Below are 17,862 nucleotides of genomic sequence, written 5' to 3'. Positions count from 1 at the left end.
CAGAAATCAAAAACTTCCACACAATATACAGGAGATGTTTGGTGACAGAGAGGGTGGTTATAATTTAAGAGGTGAAGGATATTTTAAAAAACAACATATTAGAACAACCAGGAAGAGCTTTTGTTTATCTGTGTGTGAAGTAAAAGTACAAATGTAAACCAATTTTAAAAACTAATTAAAACAGAGCTTATTTCAAAATATGATATGTGAGATGACTGTTTGATAGTCTATAATGTAATTGATGATATAAATAGTATTTAAATAATTGTACATAATCAAACGTGATGTAAAATGGAAACAAGTTGTCTCTTTTTGATGTTCTGACAGTTAATTGACTATAAATTGACAAGTAGGAAAGGGGTAGGACATTATAAGATATAATGATACGTAAAACACCTTTACATAAAGGTATGTAACCTTTACAAAAATATGTTTTTTCTATATTTCTTAAAACTGTCACCAATTTACTATTACATTTATCCACCTTCATTGATTGACTATGCTAATTAGCCATAGTGTTTTTGGCAGACTGTTGGTGAACCAGCTGTGGAGGGAGGGGATGTGCACATGACTGATTGACAGCACTAAAACCCTCCTTCTGGTTTTGATTGGCCTTTTCTACGCAGCTCCTTCTCAGAGCTGCAGTGTCCTCCTAGCACTGAGCTACTTTTTAGTGGAAAAGTCCTACGAATATTGTTAAAGGCTCAATGGAGAAGCGTTGTCCTAAATGTTGACTTAAAAATCTAAGATTTTGCAATTTAATGCCTTGAAATTGGGCTGTGTCTCTTTAAGAAACTCCTTCAACTATTTCTGACACTGCCTAACGTCATCACAACAATGCTTCTTTTTTGAACAATCGTTCTTAGGAGCATTGAACTGAGAAGTAGTACATATGGTGAGTTGAACAGCTGCCATGGGAGATTCAAGGATTCCTCAGATATGCATGAAAGAATCACAGCAACTCCCAGGTATGTTTTTTTTTTCAATTAAAATAATATTTTGACACCATTAACGCCCAAAAACGTCAATTTAACATAACAACCTCCTTTAATAGTTACGTTAAAGTTTTACTTATCAGAAAATCTTTTGGTCACGGGAGAGAGTTATCATTATTCAGGTCAGGAGGACCTTAATTTATGTCAGTCAATGCACAAGCAGGACCCATTTAAGCGACGTACAAAATCACTTAACTTCCGTAAATAAGTTACGAAGAACTATAAGAACGTGCATTTTATGTATCTTTCTATGTGCCGTTTTCTTTTTTTTTTGTCTTGTGAATAATAATTTTAATAATAAATTTTTTGGAGTTGAAGTGTTCAGGCTTACCCGCTCTACCTCGACGGCTTGCTCCTGCAGCCTGCGTCACGCCGTGCGATGCGTGCGGTGCCTCGGCTCTGCTGATGGTGAGGGAGGGGGGGGGCAGTTGGAGGATGGTGGGCCAGGGTACAGCGTCGCTCGGTCAGCTCCTCTTCTAGCTAGCCCACCGTCCGCTGCCTACATTCAAAGCGAGGCTTTTTTTGTGTGTGCGGAGATGAGATATAACCATCTTGACAGCGGCAGCTGCTGCTATTCTGTTGTTATGAGGCGTTAATAACAGCTGTCATCGCTGGAGAAAAGAGCTCTTTCTCTTCTTTCGTGAGTAAACACCGGGGCCTGTCTCTTTGCTGAGCTGTCAGCCTCTACACATACGTTTAGGTTTCAACTTAGAATGTATTTTTTAAATATATATTTGCATCACATATGTTTGTGGCAGGGTTTGTGTGATGTATGTGCTCCCAGCTAGCTGAGTTGCAACAGCCTCTTAGGAAATATGTTTTTTTTTTTTTCATTATACTGACGCATCTGTTAGGGTACGTCCAAGTGGAGACAGCGAGTACAATGGCAGAGCCAGACGTTTGTCCTCACCTGGACTCAATAGGAGAGGTCACCAAAGAGGACCTTCTCCAGAAATCCAAGGTGGGTGTAAATTCATTTTTTGGTGCAAGTCATTGGCTGTGTGTGTATCATTGTGTCATAACACACACCTCTTAACGCTCTTGTATAATAAGCTCTGCAATATATTTTGTTGTTGCATTTGGAACCCACTCTGTTGCTGTTTTTTGCAGGGAACTTGCCAGTCATGTGGAGCTGGAGGTCCCAACTTATGGGCCTGTCTGCAGGTAATTTTATGAAATTGTGTCTGTGAACCTTGCACATGTGTGCTCCAGCAGCAGCCGGTGTGGCACTTACTATACATTATCTTGTATTAGAAAGGCACCTGTTTGCTAAATAAATAATGATGGTGTGATGCATTAATGTAATTGAAAAGTGCTGTTCTTTTCTGGCATAGAAGCTGAAAGGTATAAGTAATTTTGTACTTTGTGTAGCAGTACAACATTCAGAATGTGTTTTTGTTTTTTTTTGTTTTTTTTAGAGTGACTGTTCATATGTTGGTTGTGGAGAGTCCTACGCCGATCACAGCACTCTGCATGCACAGGTAAAAACATCTGATGATGGTTGGTCTAATCCATGTAATCCAGAAAAAAACCATGCAGAATTTGTTTTTGTATTGTGCACAAATGTGAAATGTTAAATTGTTTCACAAGCCATTGAAGCATTTTGTTTCTGGTGTTTTTCTTTAGGCTAAAAAGCACAACCTGACAGTGAACCTAACAACCTTCAGGATCTGGTGTTACGTGTGTGAGCGGGAGGTGTTTTTGGATCAGAGGCCGGCGCTGGTCCCCGTTCCGGCTTCGTCCCACCACTGCAAAGCTGCAGAGCAGGTGCAAATTGTGGCCAAGATACCAAATTACTTTGTTACCTCCAGTCTGCTCGATGCATAAAGAAACTCATGCATTTCTTTTTTCCACAGGAGGCTGCTGCCCAGTCAGCAGGTCACCCTCTGAAAGCAGTACCGATTGCTGTTGCGGAAGAAGATGGCTCAGAATCAGAGGAGGACGAGCTGAAGCCGAGAGGTGCAAAAAATTGTCTTGGCATCAACAGTTCATTCAAATCTTACTTATTTCCAACTAAATTTGTAAAAGTAAATATTGAAGGAAAAAAACAAACAAACGTGTGTGTGTGTGTGTGTGTGTGTACAAGTGTGTTCACAGCTAAGTTAAATAAGTTCATGGGTCTTGCCCTTGTTGCCTTTAGGCTTGACAGGAATGAAGAATATTGGAAACTCCTGCTACATGAATGCTGCCCTGCAGGCCCTGTCCAATTGGTGGGTTCACCTCCAACTTGCCCAATTATCAGGGATGAGCCTCGCTTTAGAATCTTGTTTTGTATTTCTTGAGTTAAAGCGGTCCTACAGAATTTAACGCTGTATACTTTTTGTTCTCCAGCCCTCCGCTCACGCAGTTTTTCCTGGACTGCAGCGGCTTGGTCCGGACCGACAAGAAACCGGCTCTGTGTAAGAGCTACCAGAAACTCATCTCAGAGCTCTGGCACAAGAAACGGTACAAAGCCACATCCAACTTTCTAAGCTTATTCGCTTTTGTTTATTTAAATATTTCTCACATGCCTTCTGCACTTTCAGGCCCAGTTACGTTGTTCCGACCAGCTTGTCCCAGGGCATCAAACTGGTAAACCCCATGTTTCGAGGTTATGCTCAGCAGGTGAGCACGCAGCAAGTAATTGAACTTTGATTTCTACTCCAATGCAAAACTGCAACGCTGGTTTTCTAAGTCAAATGATTCTCAAACTCTAGATTTATGTGTTTTTGTCAAAAACTACTCTTGTTCATCTTAAATGACCGATCACAGTCACATCCCAAGAAGGAAGATTGAGTTTAAAAAAATCATGTTTTACCTTTTAGTTTCACTTAGCAATTTAACAATTTTGGCCCTTCAAAAAAAAACAATTTTAATAACTTGTTTTTTTAAGGAAGTCATTTCTACCTTCTTCTTTCAGATGTATTTCCCGCAGCTTTAAATGCATATTTTGCACAAACCAGGGAAAAGAGTAAAGCAAATCAGAGTTTTGAGTATAAAAATTACAGATGCTTACATTTTCTGTCCTAAAAGTCCTAAATGAAATGTACATTTTTCAGGGATTTAAAACAGTTCTTGAAACATCTCCAGTACGGAGGTATAGCTAGGAACCTTCAGACACAATTAAATGAAATATCGAGAGTATGATATACTGATATTATCTCATTCAGAATAAACTGAACAAAAATCCATGTGACTTTATTTGGTTTTCTGGGATAGATAAGGCCTTTTGAACTCTATTAGACTGCAAAAGCATTTTGTTCTTTTGATGCATGTCAACAAAGATGATTTTCAGCTGAAACTAGAAGGAACAGAGAAAAGACTTTTATTGTTGTATTACAGAAGTTTATGTATTTAATCTCATATTTTATAGAGCAAGTAACCATAGTGAATTGAACCAGCTTTTTTACACTGAAATCCCAGAGTTGAGCCTGCACTAAGACGAGAAATCCTACTTATAGTTGACCAAAAAGTTATTATTATTATCAATTTTTAACAAAGTGCATTTATTTCCAATTGTGCTTCATTAATTATTAGTTTTATTTGTGGCAGTTTTTAAGTCCTTAATAGTTTTCAGAAACAATTTCTTGCTGCAGAAAGGATGTCCATGTGTTTTTTTTTTATACACATCTTGCAAAACAAGCCATTTTCGGAGTTTATGTTTCTTCTCTGCAGAAGCCCAGCTTCCGCTGAGGAAGCCGCAGTCATCGTTCTAATATTCCCCTGTCTCTCCAGGACACCCAGGAGTTCCTGCGCTGTCTGATGGACCAGTTGCACGAGGAGCTGAAGGAGCCGCTGACAGAGTGCAGCATGAGCAGGGAGGGGAGCGACGTGGACGAGAGGCGGGACGGAGACCGCTCCCCTTCCGAAGACGAGTTCCTGTCCTGCGACTCCGGCTCCAGCAGTGACCGGGGAGAGGGTGGCGGCCTCGGGGAGGGCGAGCTCCTCCTGCAGGACGAGTGCGATGGGTTTAGGTCCCCGTCTGCGGGGATAGTGATCTCGGAGAAGGAAAGGCTGAAGGAGAGGAGGGTGTCTGGCTCCCCCCTGCGGGGCGGCTCACAGGAGATGGACGAAGACGCAGACGTTGACACGGCGGCGGAGGACGGGTCTCCCGAGAGGGGGGAGGAAGAGCCGCCTGCGCCGACCGCAAACGCTGACGTCCAGGAGGACAACCAGACATCTACTGCAGCGCAGGTGCAAGTCCAGAGCAACAACACCTCAGGTAGCAGCCAGGATTTTTTTTTTTTTTTTTTTATTATTTATGTTGAGTCATCCACTTATAAATAGTTATTTTCGGCCTCCAATGTGTTGCTGTTTAAGAGCCAGACAACGAAGCATCGATGACCCAGCCGCAGTCCACCCCCTGCAGCCCTGTCCGAACCCTGCAAGAGCTGCATCCCAAGCTGTCGTCCAGTCCGCCCCGCTCCAGCCCGCTCCGCTCCAGCCCGCTCCGCTCCGTAGGACCGCCGGCCTACTCCTTCAAGAAAGGTGGAAACAACTCGGAGACTTTAGAACCGAGGGCTTTTGTTGCGACATTTAATGGGTTTGATTTGGTGGGATATTTCACAGTAAATGGTGTCCAAACTTTCATTACTGGAAAATTTTAACTACTGATAGGCCACAAAATTCATGAAATGAAAAATACAAAAAATTTTTCATTTTTTTTGTTTTAACTGCTAAAGAATAAACTTTTTTTTCCTAAAATCTGTGTATCATTAAAGATACACAGACGGCTTCGCATTGTAGCCACATAGTTTATACCGTTTTTGATACTAGTTAGGGGCAAACAGAATCATTTCAGGGGCCACAAAAAAAAAAAAACCCTGAAATCCTACATTCAATAAGCACATGAAAACTGAAGACCATTTTCTGTTAAGACACTTGTCAACCTAAGACAGACTTTTTTAAGCATAAAAAATCACCTTAGTTTAAACTGGGGAAAGTTTGCGATCTAATCATATCTGAGTATCTACAGATATTTTTGTTCCCATTTTGTCAGGTAAATACATAAATAGTTTAGATGTTTTTTTTTTGTCTAGGTCTTTATTTTTGATTGGCACAAAGTACTGAGGACTGCTGTGTCTCAGGTTGCTTTAGCAGTGAAGCCTGTCCTTTAAATTAGTTGCTGCTATGGTTCTTTATGCAGCTCAGCTGCTGCTCACCTCCAGGAAGAAGAAGCAGTCTCACTATCGCAGCGTCATCTCAGACATCTTCGACGGCTCCATCCTCTCCCTGGTGCAGTGTCTGACCTGCGACAGGGTGAGAAGTGCAGCATTTCAACACCAGGGGGGGCTAATCACACATGTTCCTAATTTGCTCAAAAAGTTAAAATGGTTAAAGTAAGGCCTGTGTTTATTTAATGGTTAGTCACATTCAGTGTCTTGCAGGATTATTCATGCTCCTAAAACTTAACCAGTTTTATTTATTTATTCATTTATTTTTTTCCAGATTGCAAATAGAAGCTTTGATGCCTTTTACTGGGATTTTATGTGACCTAACACAAAGTGGTGCATAATTGTGAAGTGGAAGGAAAATAATACACATTAACATTTTTTTGTTGTTTTACAACTAAAATCTAAAAAGGTAGAGATGGATTTTTGTGGAGCCACCGTTTGCTGCAGCCTTTGTGCTACGTTTGAAATCCGGAGTTAGATTTTTTGCCTCTTCTCGCAAAAGTGGTTCAGCCACACAAATACACACTTTTTCCTCTATTTTACAACTAGGCATTAACTGTGCTAGTGGGTCACATACAATCCCAGGTAGATGCATAGAAGTCTGTGGTTGTAACATTTATAAATCAGAAGAATTTCATGGGTTGAGAATAAGCAAATATTTCCAATTTTAATGCTACTACTTGTAAGTGTGTGAATTTGAATGATTATTTACATGACAAATCACTTTTATGTCAGAGTGTAGTGTAATGTGTAGGTGTCTGAACGCTACCAGGTGTCCACCACAGTGGAGACCTTCCAGGACCTCTCGCTCCCCATCCCTGGGAAGGAGGACCTGGCCAAGCTCCACTCGTCCATCCACCAGAACCTGCCGGTAAAGACCGGTGTGTGTCCCGACACCTACGGCTCGCAGGGCTGGATCTCCTACATCATGGACTCCATACGCCGGTCAGCGAATCACACCAAGTCATTATTTAAGTTGGGGGGAAATGGAAATGCGTTGGTCGGTGAAGGCACAGGATTTTATTTTTGACTAGTTCAGATTCTTTGTCTGATTGGAGAAATTTGACCTGCGGGTGATATTTTCTGCAGACTGCAGGCAAGCCGCATCTTGACTTGTCACGCTCATTTCCACACTTGGCTATGGAGAAAGGCTGCCAAAAATCAGCCGTTGCAGATTCCAGGGAAATGAACTCTGGCTGCTGCATCAAAGGGAGATGCGATAACAGAGTTTTTGTAAGCAAAATGCATGTGAGAGCACGCAGCTGGGCAGTAGGCCGAAGCGGCGGCACAGGAAACAGAAACCCAAAAGATGCTTAGTCAGCTTCAATAAGATGGACCCACGGTGCCTTTATGCTGCCTCTGGCTGTCAGGTTCCGTCGCAGCAAGATCCCGCAATTAGCAGTAATTGTTTTACACTTTGAGAGAAGATGTGGAGTGAAAATAGGGGGAAAGAGCTTCCGAGATTCGACAGCCCACTGATGGGCGCTGACAGCGGGAGAGACGTTTTATAAGGCCTAAAAGTTGCTTTTGAGTGTGATAAAGACTTAGTAGCTCATTTGTCACTTTGCTCTGGCAACACGACATTAATTTAGAAGTGAGTTTCGCACAGCATTTTATTAATAAAAACGATAAGGTGTTTCCTTTTAGTCCTCAACTATGTGCTTCTTCGGGTTTGCCTTTAACCTACAACTATGATAGATATACAGGGAAGAGAGGAGGCTTAGGGAAAGCTCTGCACTACCCTGAAGCGGTATGTGACTGAGGCAGAGGAGGCGTTTTTCTTACTAAATGAAGGGAAACGTGTTTGGCAGAGGGAGGAGTAGGCGGCGTAGCATCAGAGGGAACCTGTCTTTGCAAAGCCATGTGCGTTACGTCACCGTTGTAAACGTGCAATTGAGAAACAGAAGCTTCTGGGAATTGCCCCGCAGGAGCCCCGCTGGGGAAATTCAGGTGGATCCACAGCAAAGTGACAGAATTATTAAAGTGTGTTTGTGAGCTTTGGTGTTTAGGCAGAAGTAGTCTGGATTTCAGCACAGCTAGAAGATGCAGTATGTGAAGTTGTGATATTCAGCCTTATATGGTGATATGAATATTGAGATATCGCAATGATATTTCATTGAAAAGTTAAAGGGACGGTGTATTTCCTCCTGTATGTGACTGTGTATTGGTACTGTTAGGGAAATAGATAAGTCTTACCTAAGGTGAAACACTGAGTCAATCAAGAATAAATCAAAACGCATTTTGATTATTATTTTATTAAGAAATTAGGCAAAGAATATAGCAATGACTCTGGCAAGACCAGGGAAGTGAAGAAAAGATGAAGGCACATCACTTTTAATATTCTCCAGGCCTCTTACAAAGATTGGAGCAAAAGGGAGTAGATTCAGTTAAGTTTACTTCACTACTCAGGTATTTGCACCTGCAGACTGTAACCCGGGATGTTTCAAACCCAGTTCAGAAATAACCTGTATTATGGTTATGAAGGGTGCTTTATAGCTAGACTTGATTGATTGACTGAATTAAACAAAGTTTGACGTAACAACTAAAATTCAAAGTTGTGGGGAGAAATCCAACGGAAGGAAAGTTGAATTATGATGGAGTTGAAGTTGGCGGGAAGAAACTTCCATCGTCTTTTATACGAGGCAGAAAGACAAATCTCCATGAGCATTGAGTCAACTTAGATTTAGAAGTTAAACGTTCTGACTTAAATCCAATTGAGAATCTGTGATAAATTGAAAATCGATGTTCCCGTTTGCTCTCCATGCAGTCTGTCGCAGCTTACTGACAAAAACGTCAGTCTTGAGATGTGCGAAGCTTTTACAAATAGCTCCAAAGACTGGCAGCTGTAACTGATTCTAAATAGAATCTACAAACTATTTAGAGGCTTAGTAAACTGGAGGGGATGAGTGCAAATGGACACGACTACCCTTTCCAGATTTTTTTTATTTGTAAAAACATTTCAAAACCACGTGTCTTGTTCCTTCTGCTTCTATCATCTGACACTATAAAACCTAAGATAAAACTGACCAGAAATTTGTGTTTGTAGCATGAGAAAACATAACGAGTTCTGTGGTTTGAATACTTTTTCAAGGCCTTTTAAGCTTCGGATGATGCATCATCTTTTTGTGTTGCTCTTTTGAACAGATTCGTGGTGTCCTGCATCCCCACCTGGTTTTGGGGTCCCATGGTAACGCTCGAGGACTGCCTCGCTGCCTTCTTTGCTGCTGATGAGCTCAAAGGTAGTGAAACTTCCTGCACCGATGTGTTACTGTTTTTAAATGTCAGTTACACTTTTTAGTTTGTGTGTTTTTCTTTTAAACAGGAGACAACATGTACAGCTGTGAGAGATGTAAAAAGTAAGTATATACTCCAAGTTGTATCTTCCTCAATAGGCTTTCAAATGCATTTACCTTTTTATGTTTTTGTTTTTTTTTGCTGTAGATTGCGAAACGGTGTCAAATACTGCAAAGTGCTGAAACTTCCAGAGGTAGTAGGGTTTTTGTTGTCATTTTTTATTTTTTTTTGCTTTTAATAAGAGATTTGGCTTTGAGTTGCGCAAAGTTCAGCTGTAGGTTTTGTGTTTGTCTTGTAGATCCTTTGCATCCACCTGAAACGTTTCCGGCACGAAGTCATGTATTCATTCAAGATCAGCAGCCACGTGTCCTTCCCCCTGGAGGGCCTCGACATGCAACCCTTCCTGGCCAAAGAGAGCCCGTCTCAAGTCACCACTTACGATCTGCTGTCAGTCATTTGCCACCATGGCACCGCAGGAAGTACGACCGAGCTTTGTCTCCCTTAGATGAGGGAAATCCATGTTTGCTTTGATTTGAAAAGTGTTCTCACGTCCTCTCATGATTTCTTTTTTTTATTGACGCAGGTGGGCATTACATAGCTTACTGTCAGAATGTGATCAACGGCCAGTGGTATGAGTTTGATGATCAGTATGTGACAGAGGTCCACGAGACGGTGGTGCAGAACGCCGAGGCCTATGTGCTGTTCTATCGGTGGGTTCGAGGCTGAGTTTACGCCGACTTTTTTTTTTTTTAAAACATTTTTTACGTTTTTCTCGGCTTAACGCAGGAAAAGCAGCGAGGAGTCGGTGCGAGAGAGGCAGAAGGTGGTGGCTCTGGCCAACATGAAGGAGCCCTGCCTGCTGCAGTTTTACATCTCCAGAGAATGGCTGAACAAGTTCAACACTTTCGCCGAGCCCGGCCCCATCAGCAATCACACCTTTCTTTGTCAGCATGGAGGTGCGGGACCGTTGTGTTTTCTCCTTTCTGAGGTCAGGATGGCGTACCCTGTGGCAAAGAGAGAGCAATACACAAAGTTGTCTTTGAGAAGGGTTTTATGTGGAGGTCAGAGATTCCCACAGTTTTAGCGCACTGCTTGTGGAAGCGGTTGCATAAAGCGAGACTGTAGAGGATGACTTGGACATTTCAGACGAGAACTTTTAGGGAAGTGGGGAGAAAAACAACAACTTTCAATTGACTAATTCAACAAAAATTATGAAGGTAAAATATTTTTCAAGCACTGTTACCCAAAAACATGAACAAAGCAACAGTTTTCAGATTATTTTGGTGCTGCTATTGAAAGGAAATCGCTGTGTTAACTTTTAATAACTTAATATTGTTCACACACCGAAAGGTTCATTCTTTACAGGCTTATCACATAATGAGGCACCATTTCACTACTATAAAAATTATTGGTAACACTTTATTTGAAGGGGGGTAAATAAGACTGACATGACACTGTCATAAACATGTATAAGTCTTCATGTATATTTATGACTGTTGTCATAAGCAAGAAATTATTTTCTTATAAGGATAACATTTTAAAATTCACCTGTTATGACATTCAGGACAAGTTATAATATCTTGCTTAAATGTCAAGTTGTCATGACAACGACGTCTTGGGTAATGTCACGTTATCATAACAAAGACATTTTGAATAATGTCAACTTTGTATTAAAAGTGTCATAATTTACCGAATGACGCTTTATGACAACAGTCATAAATATTCATGAAGGCTTATTCATGTTCATAACAGGTGTTATGTCATGTTTATGACTGTCTTATTCACCCCCTTCAAATAAAGTGTTACCAAATTATTTTATGTACTATTGATCATAGAGTTTTACTGTCTTGACTTAAAAAAATTATCAGCAAGAGGAGAGGCAAGCCACTTAAATCTAAATGTACCCAAATTAGCCAGCAATAATATCAACATTTTTAATAATAGAGATTAAAAAACCACAACTATATCATGGTATTATTTTAAAACAAAAATGATACAGTTGACCAAGTTAAAAAGTAAACATAAGTAGAGGCAGCTTGTAACCTTTAATAAAACATTTGTCAATTTAAAGAAGAAAATGTAAGAAAATGTAGGACTCAAACGCTCCACTTTATTGTGTAATGTGTAAAAATTTAAATCAAAAAGAGCATTTCTGGTCTACAGTTAAAAAGTATTTTCTGGCCATTAGCAGACAATCAAACTTTCAGCTTGGGGACTGGCGGCATGCAGCGTTCCAGGGAACTCACTAATTATTTACAACATGCACTTTAAACATCCTTGAAGTTCCGAGAAATCCAACAAGTCCCAATTAGTCTTACATGCATCACATTACAAAAAGAAGCAGCCATGGGACTCTTCTGCATCTGCATGGAAATGACTTTCTTTTTTTTTCTGATTTACTTTTCCTCTTTTCTGCAGCCTTTTTGAACGGCTTCCTCTCTTCACAGGGATCCCGCCTAATAAGTACCAGTACATTGATGATGTGGTGGTGATAGTTCCTCAGAATGTGTGGGAATATCTTTACAACAGGTAAACAATAATAATTATTAATACATTTCACTAGAGGACTCAGACTAAAGTGAATTCTAATCCAGATGTGGCCCCTTTACTGGCTTCTGAAGCAGTATAGGGAAACAGTCAGGATTAGTAATTAAAAGCTCCTCGACACTCTGATAAACTCAAAGCAGAGTGTAAATTAAATCCAGCTTGATCTATTTTTTTTTTAGTGTGTAATTTTTCTATTGTATGTTTTTTTTTTACATTATATTAATTAAACTTTTTTTGATAGAGATCAGTGATCATCCTTATCCCTCCACTAACCTTTCACTGCATATTTGCGTCACTGTGTTCAGTTTCGGAGGCGGCCCCGCGGTCAACCACCTGTACATGTGCACCATCTGCCAGGTGGAGATCGAAGCTCTGGCCAAGCGCAGGAAAACCGAAATGGACACCTTTATTAAGGTTAACTCTGCTTTTCTGCTTTTTTTATATGTTATTGTTAGGGCTGAACGATTAATTGTGACGGAAGGATTATTGACATAATCATCAACTAATTTAGTAACCAATTAATCGCTAACCAAAGAACAGCATGCTCAGTGGTAATCCAATAAATTTATTTCAAATATTTTACTAAAAAAGCTTAAATGAAAAAGCAGCAAAATGTGGCTGTTATTTGTTAGTTGTCAGAATAAAAGCATCAGCTAAAGTAATAGTTAATTTCAGGCCTAATTATTATTAATCCTACTTGCTACACTTTTCTTTAATTTATCTTTTGTCTGTAGCTGAACAAGGAGTTCCAGGCTGAGGAGGCTCCGTCGGTGATCCTGTGTATCAGCATGCAGTGGTTCAGAGAGTGGGAGAACTTTGTGAAGGGCAAAGACAACGGTACAAACCACTCACATACAAATGAACAGTTATGGATGCTTCTTACTTTAAAAAAAACAACAACAAAAAAACTCATATTTCTTGTTTTTTAAGAGCCACCTGGTCCCATCGACAACAGTAAAATCGGTGTTATGAAAGGAGGACACATACAGCTGAAGCAAGGTAAACTTTTCTTTGCTAACTGAGACGTAAAGCTTGAAACAGGACACAGAGAAGATTTTATTTTATTTTTTACATCTCAGGTGCAGACTATGGACAGATCTCCGAGGAGACATGGCAGTATTTGTTGGGGATATACGGCGGAGGTCCTGAGATTGCAGTGAGACAAACGGTGGTCCCAGCTGATCCCGACAGCCTTCATGGGGAGAGGAAGATCGAAGCAGAAACGAGAGCACTCTGAGATTCACGCAGGTGAGAATCCGGCTTTATGCATTCTGCTGTATTTTCTAAATATTTCTACTTACCGCACTAGTTTATCTTCACTTGAACGGCGTTCACGTTATCCTTAGCACTAGAAAATAACCCCAGTTACTTTGTGTCCACTTACAAAATGAGTCCCTGAACTGACAATTGTGTTCAGGGAGGCTCTTATCTAATCTGACTGCTCTTCAGCTGCTTTGCAAAGCAAAGCAATGATGATGCTTAGATGTGCAGAGTTGGTACTAGATACGTACTCGAAAAGGCTGTAAATGAGCTGAATGAAACAATTAAAGTGAACTCTTACGATTTTTATTGAAAATAAATTGTAGACCATTCATCACATTCCTTCAACTTCACTGTATGCATTCCTGTTTGTTGGGTTAACTTCCTCCAAAAATACACAGATATTTGTGTTTGTTGCTTGAAAAAAATAAGACATAAATTCAAGGGATATCAATACTTTTGCAAGGCTGTAAACTAAGCTTGGACTCCTTTTATTTATTTATTTATTTAGTTTTTTTTTCAAACTTGTTTTTCTCATTTTTTTTCCCCTACAGGTCTGATGATATCTTGCCACTTCTGCCCTCACATGAAGATGAGGAATTTGCACGTTGGCGAAGAAGCAATACAAGCACTTTGTAAATGTAGCAACGTCTTATTTTGAAGCTGCAAGAAGGTCAAAATGGGGCCTAAACATCACTGGTTTTATCCATCAGACCGCTCCGAAGCTCTGTGTTTGTGTCACATCTCTGCAGCTGTTTTCGGTAGCCGTATGCGTCGCCGTAGCGACTAGACGTCATGTGCCGCATCTAAACGGGCCGTGGCAGGCGAACGGCACCTGGCGTCACGAGCCAGAACGGCACTGTGAACGTTGCCGATACGTGGGAGGAGGGCTCCTCTTTCACACTAGAAGCAATTAAGATCCATTACCAAGCTTTCCGTTGTTTAGCTGTTTACTAAGTCACATAGCAACAAGCAGACAGAAGCAACAGGTCTCAAGTGAATGAAACGTCTGCAACCTCCAGCCTCAGCGTGCGCCAAGCCCTCAGGAATGGAAACCTTTTCCTTTCTGTTTGTTTTGTTTTTTTTTGTTTTTTGGGCCATGGGAATGGCCAGAGCAGGTTTGTTTATAACTGCAAAACATGCATGTGTGGGTTATGCACAATCACTTCTGGGCTCAAACTGCATGCAGTTGTAAGATTTTGCTGACTTGTTTTGCGCTTAAACGATCCGTTTACATGCTCAGAAATACTCACAAGAAGACCTTGCTTTTGTATAGTCAGTGCAAGCTCTGTCAGCAAACAGCCATGGCGGGGGGGCATGTATAGATGTGAATGTTAACATTTGATAAGTCAAAGTAGATGCGCAGGAGGGAAGCGTATGTATCTGAAGTGATAAAGAGAATCTTGTGCAATAGATTTGTGCTGTTAAAAGATCAGTGTAAACTTGACCTTATCAAGTGCTACTTGAGATGCATTTAGTTAAAAATAATCATATTTATTAAGCAAAACAGTATATATAGAGATAAATGTGATTTAGATAAAAGGGGTTACTGCTGTCAAACTTTTGATGAACTTTTATGTTTTTTATCTGTAATTTCTTATCGTTGCTTAGCAGGAGTTTGAAGATTCCATATCTATCACGCTATGTTGATGTTTTCTCCCAGAAAAAAAATGTGTCTCATCACGTTTGAAATTTGAAATATGAAGTCACACGTGTTTAGAATATGATACAAATTTTTATTACAAAATTTAGCCGCAAAACTTAAAATACAAATTTAAGCTGTTCACGTGTTGGGAAATACACATTTATAGAAGTTCCCCAAAATTTAGGGGATGGGAGCATGAAGCCAGGAAACCTTTCGAGCACAACTAACTGTTGCATATGTTTCTGTCTCATTTTCACACAAATATGTGTGTCTTGCGAAACACACACTACTGGAGTAATTGTTCATGTTTATTCATCATACATGCACAGTCATATTCTGCAAGCTGATACATTTTGCGTAATTTTGGTCAATTCAAAACCATGAGAGTGCAATGAGTCGTGTCACATTCATTACAGAAAACATTGTGGTTTGAACCAATGGGGGGATGTTGATTTCACAAAGCATTTTGTGTCACAATCATTGATACTCGATTTTGTTAAATTTTTATCGCAATTATGAAAAATCTGCTATATCATATATATACTCTTCAAATTTTTTATTTTTAAGAGTACTATTTTATTTGGTGTGTGATGTTTGAATTCTCAGCAGTCACCCCCCAGCTGATAAATTGCTGCCTGTAGTTAATTCCCTAAGTCTGAAGAAAAATTGGTTATATTGTAAAACAGAAATGACTTTTTTCCAGAGACAACAACTAGTTGCCTCTGGGAAAAATGACTAAGCTATGCTTGTTACTTTAGGATGTTTTTTAGTTAGCTAGCACCCTGTAACAAACCTGCAGTAGTTCTAAAGCTCACAAAATAAAAATTTAAACCTTTTGCTTATTTTTATTTCTTTGAAAAAAATAGTTGTATGCAAACTAAGTAAATAAAAAAAGAGTACATGTTTTGCTTACCCAGGCTTGCTAATATTCCAGACTTTGGCCGCAGTTTCAAAATGGAGTTGCTTTTTGGTTACAGTCTGGAAAATAAACTTCAGACTTCTGTAGCAGGGTTGACTTCTTGGATACAATCTGATAAATACTCTTCTGGCATTTAGATGTGTTAATTCAAGAGAGTTCACCTAGCTAACTCTTCAGACAAGGCATTGAAATACAAGCATAACTTGCGGTCATAAAATCAATTTAATATACATGTACATACAGCTTGTAGATGTATTTGTATGTGAGCAGCACAGATGTAACTCCTAATGGTTAAGGTTAGAAAAATCGCTTGGAGTAAATAAGGAAAATCAAATTTATTCACTTTATTTTAATGTTTTTAAGCACAGTATTTTATGATTCCCACCAGGTTTTTTTTTGAAGGTGTGTTCTATTTGAATTTGCAAGTTTCACTTTCTACAAAAATTTGATTTGTAAAATGCTTTCCCACAACAAAAAGTATCTCCCCTCCTGTTTTCTGACCTTTTGTTCACGGATCTTTTCCATGGATAGCAGCCCAAAACATCTTCAGAGAGAAAAAAAATAAGAGCTTGGGACCATGACAAAAAAGTTTAATAGATTTTTATAGAAATGCTTTTCATTTCATCGGTGGCTTATAAAACGGAAAACTTTACTATGTATATTTAACATTTTAGCTCACAGTAAGCCATGTCTCCGTTTTGTTGTTAAATTATGAATCAGTTTTAAAAGAAAAAAAAAAATGTCTCTAACGTTGTCTATTTTGTTCATTGAACTAGTTTCTCTTTTCATACAGTTCCAGATTTTATGTACAGGAAATGCTAATATTGTGGCAATATGTTTTCTATAGATGTGGGGAAGAATGTGCAATCAAACAAACGAAAAACAACTACAGTGCAATCTTAGCTGTATCGCAGAGATGCTAGGACGAGTGAGTAGCTTGAACAGCTGAGAGTTCAAACAGCCTGGCGGTGTGACTTGTTATAATGCAGTGTTAGGGAATTTCTTGTAGTAATTATTACATTAACCCCACCCTGTAAGTGCTCATGTTACGGCACGTATATGCGTGTAAGACTTCAGTCAACTGGAAAAAAACAAGCATTGCTGTGGTTGGAAAGTATTCATAGGTGTCACGACACACAGCGAGATTTCACTGGGTCATGTTTCCTAGTCGTTAGCCGTGTGTGGCTCTTGTGGCTATGGTGATCCTACCACAGTTCAAAGGGATGTTTAAATGTCTGTATAACTGATGTAATTACTATGATTGGTTTAATAATTAAAATTTCCTGCTTTTGGATTGGATTTTTTCCCCCTTCCTTTTCTGTACTGAGGCAGACGGGGTTAAATGTAAAACACATGCTGTCAAGTTGCTCTTGGATAACTATTTTAAAGATCTATGTGTCATTTAATGTGAGATGGTGGCTAAGTGGTGACTACTTTTGCTCTGTAGTCAAAACCGATGTGGAGAGTTATGCGTGGTTCACCAAATCCGGGCGTCACAGCTCACTGGCCACCCAAGACTAAATCAAAGGTCGCAACTTCAAAAACTCCAATATGAGTTCATAAGGCATATATTTATTTAGCAATTTCTCCAGTCAGAAGAGAAATTGCTTTCTGAAAGCAGTAGCTTGGATGCTAGCACACTACCCATGGTCTTAAAGCACTTTGTGGTCAGTGTCTAATGAACACTTGTAACAAAAATTGTGATTCAAAAATGTAAAATTCTGCTTACTTGTGGTTTCATTTCTGACTACCACCGTTAGTCACAGAACACTTCATATTTGAAGGACTGCCACATCTTATGTTATGCTAAAGATGCCATCTGTCACAATGCTTGAACTTCAGGAGTTTGTCTCCAATTGTGTTTCCTCGCACACAATTGTGTTTCCTCCTTGTTGTGTTTTAAATTACTACTTGAAGCTAAAGAGAATGGAAAGGAAATCAAACTAATGAGATGAAATGCCTTGTCCTGTTCATACCTGTTGAAACCAAGATTTCAAGCCTTTCATAATCCGTTTTCTTTCTCAAACAATACAGAGCTCTGCTGTCCCA

The 17,862-nt window shown here is 39.7% G+C and overlaps 1 protein-coding gene across 2 annotated transcripts; it reads left to right on the top strand.

Annotated features, from left to right (window-relative positions):
- The first annotated feature begins 1,321 nt into the window (after positions 1-1,321).
- Positions 1,322-17,112, top strand: usp20 (ubiquitin specific peptidase 20). Of its 2 annotated transcripts, none has more exons than XM_017307921.2 (25): positions 1,322-1,635; positions 1,850-1,956; positions 2,106-2,159; positions 2,414-2,476; positions 2,622-2,762; positions 2,852-2,954; positions 3,136-3,205; positions 3,327-3,440; positions 3,521-3,614; positions 4,710-5,196; positions 5,295-5,462; positions 6,121-6,233; positions 6,921-7,093; positions 9,293-9,387; positions 9,471-9,504; positions 9,590-9,635; positions 9,741-9,921; positions 10,026-10,152; positions 10,229-10,398; positions 11,890-11,971; positions 12,295-12,403; positions 12,724-12,826; positions 12,920-12,988; positions 13,069-13,237; positions 13,804-17,112. In XM_017307921.2, exons 2-24 carry the CDS (start codon positions 1,879-1,881, stop codon positions 13,224-13,226), a joined length of 2,832 nt encoding a protein of 943 aa, XP_017163410.2. In that variant the 5' UTR covers positions 1,322-1,635; positions 1,850-1,878; the 3' UTR covers positions 13,227-13,237; positions 13,804-17,112. The 2 variants fall into 2 exon arrangements, with proteins under 2 accessions (XP_017163410.2, XP_008421866.2); XM_008423644.2 differs by having other exon boundaries at positions 1,323-1,635; positions 3,521-3,599.
- The last annotated feature ends 750 nt before the right edge of the window (positions 17,113-17,862 follow it).

The sequence above is a fragment of the Poecilia reticulata genome, chromosome 12 (assembly GCF_904066995.2).
Source record: "Poecilia reticulata chromosome 12, P_reticulata-male-v2, whole genome shotgun sequence".
NCBI lineage: Eukaryota > Metazoa > Chordata > Actinopteri > Cyprinodontiformes > Poeciliidae > Poecilia > Poecilia reticulata.
Note: the sequence above shows the minus strand (reverse complement) of the source record. Positions and strands in the feature narration are given on the sequence as shown.

Bases quoted from the DNA above. Each gene is read 5' to 3' on its own strand.
- usp20 (XM_017307921.2), top strand. From the start codon at position 1,879: ATGGCAGAGCCAGACGTTTGTCCTCACCTGGACTCAATAGGAGAGGTC. The intron at 2,955-3,135 runs GTGCAAAAAATT...TGTTGCCTTTAG, and splicing joins GGACGAGCTGAAGCCGAGAG to GCTTGACAGGAATGAAGAAT. The intron at 5,463-6,120 runs GTGGAAACAACT...TTCTTTATGCAG, and splicing joins GGCCTACTCCTTCAAGAAAG to CTCAGCTGCTGCTCACCTCC.